This window comes from Eurypyga helias, unplaced genomic scaffold (assembly GCF_000690775.1).
Source record: "Eurypyga helias isolate BGI_N326 unplaced genomic scaffold, ASM69077v1 scaffold8927, whole genome shotgun sequence".
Lineage (NCBI taxonomy): Eukaryota > Metazoa > Chordata > Aves > Eurypygiformes > Eurypygidae > Eurypyga > Eurypyga helias.
The window spans coordinates 5,174-13,132 of NW_010261068.1; the positions used below are offsets into that span (position 1 = coordinate 5,174).

Consider the following 7,959-nt stretch of genomic DNA (forward strand, 5'->3'; position numbering starts at 1 on the left):
ATCCCAGGCTGGAGTAGGGGCAGAGTGTGAGGATCCCTCCCCCATGAGAAGGGAGCAGCAGCAGCAACGACGTGATAACAGACAGCAACACCCATTCCCCATCCCCCTGCGCTGCTTGGGGGGAGGAGGTGGTGAAATTGGGAGCAAAGCTGAGCCTGTGAAGAAGGGAGGGGTAGGGGGAATGTTTTCTTTTTAAGATTTAGTTTTTATTTCTTATTATCCTACGCTGATTTGATTGATGATAAATTAATTCTTTTCGCTAGTTGAGTCTGGTTTTGCCCATGATGGTAACTGGGAGTGATCCCTCCCTGTCCTCCACATGAGCCTTTTGTTATACTTTCTCTCCCCTGCCCATCTGAGGAGGGGAGTGATATAACATCTTTGGTGGAAACCTGGCCTCCAGAAATCATCCATACCATTTTCTGGAATTTATTTACCTCAACTACTCACTGTGGCTGGAGCGGTTTGCTACAGTAAGAACCCAGGGGGGTTCCAGCAACATTCTCATAGGTGCTACCTGTGCTTCCCACTGACTAATGGTTCTCTGTGCCTGCAGACTTAGGGTTGAGAGCTTGCTTCTGATGGACGAGACGTGCTGTGTTTGCCACTTCCCAGAAAGTCATGAACAAGTCTGTCATGACTGGCAAAACTTCTAACTTTAACCGTGATGGTTACTAGTAGCTCTGGCTCTGGAGAACCTGATATTAGCTTTGAGTGAGAAATATCTTTATCCATGGCCCAGTCCTCTAAGTCAGGTGCTCTTAAGGTTTGGGATTTTCATTCGTTGTTTGGTTGGGTTTTTTTTTTTTTCTTTTTTAAATATAGACCTACTGTCTATATGGAAACTATTTTATGTAATTCCCCTTTCCTCATGTGAAGTATCTTCCACCCTAGGCAGGTATGGACCTTTGCCCTTTCAATTGGAATTGCATGGGCGGCACTTGAATATCTTTGAACCACTTATTTTTCCCTCATATCTTGCCCACATCAGGCAAGGACCACCTAAAGTTGTCTTTAAATGATTTTTTAGCCTCTGAGATCTAGTGAGGTCTCTGTGGTTTTCAAGCCACTGTTGGGAACAGTAGTGCATGAAGCTCTACTTGAATGAACGGGAAATGTGCATAATGCTTCTAGCTAGCCAGTTGTTTTGTCAGACACAAAGGCTTCTTGTCAAGCTGTAGGACAAGAATATGACCTGGAAGTCCCAAGTTCCAGTCCTTAATCTGAAAGTGTCTCATTATGTGGCTTTAGTTCAAGCTATTAAACTCTCTGCCTCAGCTATTGCTCTGTGAAATGCAGATAATAATACTCACACGTCTCACAGGGGTGTTGTGATGTTAATTAGTTAGTGTTTGTAAAACGCTTTGAAGATGAAAAGCACTACATAAAAGCTAAGTTTATTATTGTCGAGGGGAATTTACACATGGTTTGGACAGGCACTGTAAATACTCACTGCTGGCTCAGGGAATTTGTCTTGTACCTATGAATTTACACAATATAAAACATGAAATGTGGTCTACTACCAAATAACTGATATTTGCATCTGTCATAGTTTATGGTACAAAATAAAAGAATAATGGACTATCTACCAGTTTAAAACAATAAATTGTCTTCTGATGTTTGGGGGAAAGACTGTTTTTGTGGGTATGTTAATTTTCAAAGATTCAGTTAATAAAAATATCAATTTCTGACACATTGACTGATAAGAACGACACAGCAGAGGCATGTAAAAGGATTTATGATGTCTGAAAAGAACAAAGCTAAAGGCAACTTGTTTTGATGTGTGGTACGAATTAAAATACATCATGCACTTTGAAAGATTTAACAGATAGGTGTTGCCACATCAGGGGAAAACTAAATAAAGAAAAATGTCCCTTACGTGCTCGTGTAACATTTAATCTTGTATGTCAGTGATTAATAGATGCACATCTAGTGATTCAGTATAACTGCCAAGCAAATACAGGAAGATTCTTCCTAGAGACTATTGGCTTACCTTACTAGACTGCTATGCTGGAGACTAATTTGGTTTTATGCTTGATTTTTTTTTTAAGATGGTGGAAATGGTGTGCCTGCATGTGATTAGTTTAATGGAGGCCTTACAGGAATGCAACTCTACAATCTTTGTAAAGGTAGGCATACCACACCATGACTATTTAGTTAATGATGTTGCCTGTCTATTGTGTTTTCTACGCATAATGTCCACTGCTTACTCTCCCGCTCAATAAGGAAAGTGGAAGAAGCTGAGATTGAATGTTAATGCAGAAATAAAACCTAGTAGAGCATAAGAAAAAATAAAATCTGTTAAGAAGTAAGACTAGATCATAATATCAAATCCAAAGTCTCCTGATTTTATTAAAATTAATGTCTGATCTACTTCCTTCTTTGATTGCTGCAATGGTCTTATTCCTCTAGTAGACACAACTGGTGTCACTGTCTGTGAGAACCTTCAGGTACTGACTGAATTTTCAGCCATTCTGTAGCTTTTAATCATGATAGATCCTTTGCAGATCACCTCAGTGTTCTGATCCTCACATTCCTTTAGGTTGATCGTGAAAGCTTTGTGCCACGATGGTTTTTTTGTTATTATATGCCTACATGTCTGACTTAGTCAAATATTATTTGATAGTGAATCTTCCTCCCCTATGATATATAACAGGGTATTCTTTGGTTAGAGGATCAAATCCTGCATGCCTTGTTCATGTTAAATTGTTTTTTTTGAAATCAGTGGTCAGTCTATTGTGGGTCACCACAGTGTTTTTAGAACAGATCCCCAAAGGCTTAGGGTATCCTCACAAGCACAACTCAATTTTACTAGCCTTTCTTACATGTTTTACCACTACATTAATCCGAAGGGAGTTTTTACATAAAATATCAGCTAACCAAGTAGTTAAATGCACTCTGAATTTAACTGAAATGTTGTGCTGGTTTTGGTTGGGACAGAGTTAATTTTCTTCGCAGTAGTTACTATGAGGCTATGTTTTGGATTTGTGCTGAGAAGAATGTTGATAACACACTGATGTTTTTAGTTGTTACCAAACACTGTTTACATTAAGCCAAGCACTGTTTCATTTTCTCATTCTGACCTGTGTTCCCAGCTTCTTCTCTACAACAGCCTGGTAGGGACACAGCCAGGACAGCTGTACCAAACTGACCAAGGGGTTATTTCATGCCATAAAATGTCATGCTCAGTATATAAGCTGGGGGAAGTTGGCCAGGGGCTGTCTCTCTCACTTCTTGGGAACAGGCTGGGCATTGGTCAGAAGGTGGTGAGCAGTTGTATCACTTAGGATTTTTTTTCATTGCTGTTTTCCTTCTCATTAAATATTATCATTATTAGTACTATTATTTTCATTATGTAGTAGTAGTATTAGTATTATTTTATTTCATTTATTTTCAAGTATTAACACTGTTCCTATCTCAAGCCATGGGTTTTCTTACCTTCTCCTCTGATTCTGTCCCTCGTCCCACTGTGGGAGGGGGAATGTGGGAAAGCAGCTGTGTGGTGGTTAGTTGCTCACTGGAGTTAAACCACAACAAATATGTTGGTTTATATAGTTCTTCTGTTGCCTTAAAGGAAACTTCTGAGTGTTGTTTTACCCCAGTCTTTTATAGTCAAGTAGAAATTGAAAAACAAGTAGCTAAAATTGAAGCTCTTGATGTCAACTGGCATGAAGGTATTCACACTCATTTTGAAAATACACATTTATAGTCAGTAATGATTTGATTCGCTACAGAAACTCTGTCACTATGGGATGTTAAAGTGTTCATGGCTGTCCCTGGAAGACATATGGGCTTCTCTTTCAGCCAATCCAGGATGTCCAGAATTTGACAAGGATGAAGAATGGCTTTAAAGCTGTGAAAAGAGAGTCCTTCAGGGCCAAATTCCTGTCACAATTCAAATGAATGCTTTCAGGGTGTTATGTTGGAGAGTATATTTCAATAATATGCTAAGTCAGGTTAAAAGAACATTGTTACTACAAAATCAAGCTCATAAACCTGTGAAATGCAGTGTTAAGGTGCTAAATTTTCAAAGAGGCAGAAGTGTAAAGCTTATTCACACAGGAACCAGTGAGTGAGTGGCATCACTATAATTAAAAAAAGATATATTTTGAGACTGCCTCTTCTTCAGTGACTGTGAAGAGGATCTCAGCTTTGTTACTCCTACTTCAGAGGTCTGCAAGGGTAACAATTTTTTAATATTAATTGACTGGTCAGCTTTTTGGTAGCTTGCTTCATTATAGACATTCTTTTATTGCCCTGCCTTTTGATAATGAAGTAATTTTATCCTGTGCTTTAAAGCTTTACATTTTTTTAGGCATTCGTATTTCAAACAAGGTTTAGTTTTTGCCAAAGGAAAGGATATAGTGTAGTGAGAGAGAGTTTTTTAAACAGAACTTCTTAACACTCTTTTAGAGATTCATTCAGCAAAATTAATAACTCCCAATGACCTTCTCTTGGAACTGAGCACAGTAGCACTGATAAATCCTGACCATTTATCACTCATGTAGTTTTATTTACTGCAGTGTCTTTTATTCCACTTAAGGAATAAGGTGCTGCACAGAAGAGGGCCACAAAGATGCTCGGAGGGCTGGAGCACCTCTCCTATGATGAAAGGCTGAGAGAGTTGGGCTTGTTCAGCCCAGAGAAGAGAAGGCTCTGGGGACACCTTATAGCACCTTCCAGTACCTGAAGGGCCTACAATGAAGCTGGGAGAGGCCCTTTTACAAGGGCCTGTAGTGATAGGACAAGGGGTAACAGGTTTCAATTGAAAGTGGGGAGATTTAGATAGCAGGAAGAAGTTCTTCCCAGACGGGATAGTGAAGCACTGGAACAGGTTGCCCAGAGAGGCTGTGGATGCCACATCCCTGGAAGTGTTCAAGGCTAGGCTGGATGAGGCTTTGAGCAACCTGGTCTATTGCAAGGTGTCCCTGCCCATGGCAGGGAGTTTGGAACTAGATGATCTTTAAGGTCCGTTCCAACCCAAACCATTCTATTGTTCTATGGTTTAACATGCACATATTTTTAATACACCACAGTGAGAAGGTGGTGCATGTCACATGACGCCAGGCGGTTTATGGGATTGCTATGTTAGGTGGCCATTTTCAATATGACAATTGAGGGGAAAATATGTCCTAAAATGAGAGAGAGAGAGAGGATGTAAACAATTCAGCTCTCCTTCACTGAAGGAAGAGCTTGCGTTATGCTTGAGTCAAGCACTCCTTTATCTCCTCCTTGTGTGGCTGCTGTGAACTTTCCTACTCCTGGTATTGTGTTGGCCTCTGCTATTAAATTAAACCCAGGCTGATAGCACTGAGACACATCTTGGTTGCTTCCTAGAGACTTTGAGGAATTCCCAGTATTCTCAGGGGATTTTTTTTGGACCTGATATTAGACTGTCTTTACCAATCTGGAATGGAAAACAGAGTTTCGTTCCTGTGAAAACAATTAAACCATTATGTATTTATTTTTCTTTCTAATTTGGAGCGATATATATGTATATGCACACACACTTACGCAGATGCACACATAATCACATCCATATTTAATTCATTATATCTTCCTCTGATGGAAATTTCCATTCTGCTATAGGAGGGCTGCAATGAAAGTGTTCACCTTTTCTCCTGTTTTTCTGTGTCAAAGGAACTGGGAAAATAGCCACCCTAGGACAGCCATTGATGATGGAGACTAGCTCTTTGCGGATCACAGCTGTCTGTCGGACCATCAGATGTATGTCTGAGGAATTTGGGAGCCTACAGTAGTGAAGGGAGCAGCTCAGCAAACCACAGCATCTTCTCCAGAGATGCAGGGGGTTTATGCAGCTCCAGCAGCTGATGGGTAGAATTCTAGAGAACTGGGCAGGCAGCTGAGTTGGGGAGCCAGAAAAGCACAGTGGCCTGTTCTCCAGCCTGGTTTCCATCAAAACTTGCACTGGAATCAACATAATTCTGTTGAAAATATAAACTCAAAAAAATTGACAGTGTCTGACAGCAGTCTCTTCTTCCAGCTGTTCTTTCTAACTAGCTGTATGTATTCTTCCTTTGCGAAGAAAAGGCTAGCTGGGGATTAGGTAATAAAACTCAAGTGCTTCAATAAAAATGTTGTCTCCTCTCATTTATCTAAGTGGCAGCTGTAGGAGTGGACGGTTTGCTTGCTTGTGCCTGCAGCAGAATGTTTTGTTTCCCTAAATGTGTCCAGACCCTGGAAGACAGAAGTGGTGCTGGAGGACAACGATCTGTATCTAACCGTAGACCTCTACAGCGTAGATATCAGTATGAGCTTGTTGCTGTGTGTGGCCTTTATGGTCAGTGGAGATAAGCAGGTATTTTTGGGCATGATTCATCTTGATCTGTTTTAGATACCTGCTTCAGGACAAGATGAACAGGATGTTAGAAGTGCTTGATTCCGTCAGCTGACTGTAAAAGATGTCCAGTGAATTGGTTCAGATGCAGAGGGGTACCCTGAGTTTTCTGCCTGGCTTCCCTCCTTCTTGATGTACTTCTGACACCCGTCCTATGACCATTGGCTACCTCCGTAGGAACTTCATTAATGCTGGATGAAATTTGCAGTGGCGTTTTGTTGATTGTAGTGGGGCATGGAACATGACTTCTGAGTGTGCTTACCTGTTCCCTTCTCTCTAAAAACCACATCAGGGCTTGCAGTCACTGGATCTTACTAAGTACTTCATTAGTGCGAGAGCCCAGGGAAGGAACTTGCAGCATCTGGCTGCATTCCACCTATTTTGGCATTTATCTGTCTGTAAATGCTGAGGTTTGAATATGGTTCTTCATGTGGTAGACTAAGTAATCAGTCCTGACAGAGCTGCATATGATTCTCCACCAAAACAGCACTGAAATTGAAACAATTATCGTTCCTTGCACAAAGGAAACAGCACTTCATCTAATGCTGTCAATAGTGATTAGGTTTAACTTGCAGCTCCTGGTAGTGTAATTGGCAAATTGCAGATTTTAATGTCATTTGGAGGAACATTTTAGAACAATAACCTCAGTGGTTAAATTAATATTGGAGAACATGAATACTTTTGCTAGAAATTCCTCTCTGTCTTCCATAAGCTTGTCATGTTATACTGAACCAGGAATAAAAGTTCTCTGTAGAGCAGGAGACTGTAATACTTATCAGTCCAGTCATGGGTGACAGATTCACAGACCTCCTTGCCTTGTTGTTCTGGATAGTTAGAGTTTTTACCTGTGCTCCCAGGCCTACAGGTTACATTCTGCAGCAAAGGACTGGTGTGACTAGTGGCTTATAAAATGCTCGTTACCATTTAAATATCTGGCCTATTATGAGGAACTTCTGCTGCATGTTTTGTTTCAGCTCTTGATGTATACCTTGCCATGTGGAATGTTTACTGTATTTATTCCAGTATTGCACATACAGAAACACCCTCAGAAGGAAAGTAAGAAGTGATTTCCTTTTAACAAGTTTTTATTCTGTACTCTCATCATTGCCCTGAACAGGAGAGCAGTGACTGCTCCTGGTCATTCAGCAAACTACAAACAAGGGAAGCTGACTTCTTTACCTCTGAGAGTTACCTGCCCAAAACATGTGCATCACTGAAAAATAACCACATTTTCAGTTTTGTGGTTCAGGCAATGTCTATTCAGACAGCTAAATGCATTAGATACAACCTTCTCTGTCTCACAGGAACCGGAGCATGTTTGCAGTCAATTGTATAATAACAAAATATGTCTCTTCTTACAGCTCATACCAATGTGGTTGCCAATGATACAGTCGAATCTAAAGGTAAGTTTTTTATAGTGCCTTACCCTTTCTGTAACTTCTGGAAATAAGATTACTAGTTGCAGTCTCCAAACTCTCTGAAAATAGGTCATTATAGCATATCCAGATGCACTGGATGGCTCAGCACAGGTGTCAGGTGTGAGCACACGCAGCGTATCATCAGCTAAGTTACTTTTCCTGTGATCAGTACTGCTCTCTTTC

General features: G+C 40.6%; 1 protein-coding gene across 1 annotated transcript in view; it reads left to right on the forward strand.

Annotated features, from left to right (window-relative positions):
• The window catches only part of LOC104512304 (protein unc-79 homolog), a 12,637-nt gene that overhangs the window by 3,628 nt on the left and 1,050 nt on the right, over positions 1 to 7,959 (forward strand). The window contains exons 4-5 of the mRNA XM_010155225.1: positions 2,052 to 2,129; positions 7,720 to 7,761. Coding sequence (XP_010153527.1) covers positions 2,052 to 2,129; positions 7,720 to 7,761 — 120 coding nt within the window. The remainder of the gene's footprint in view (positions 1 to 2,051; positions 2,130 to 7,719; positions 7,762 to 7,959) is intronic.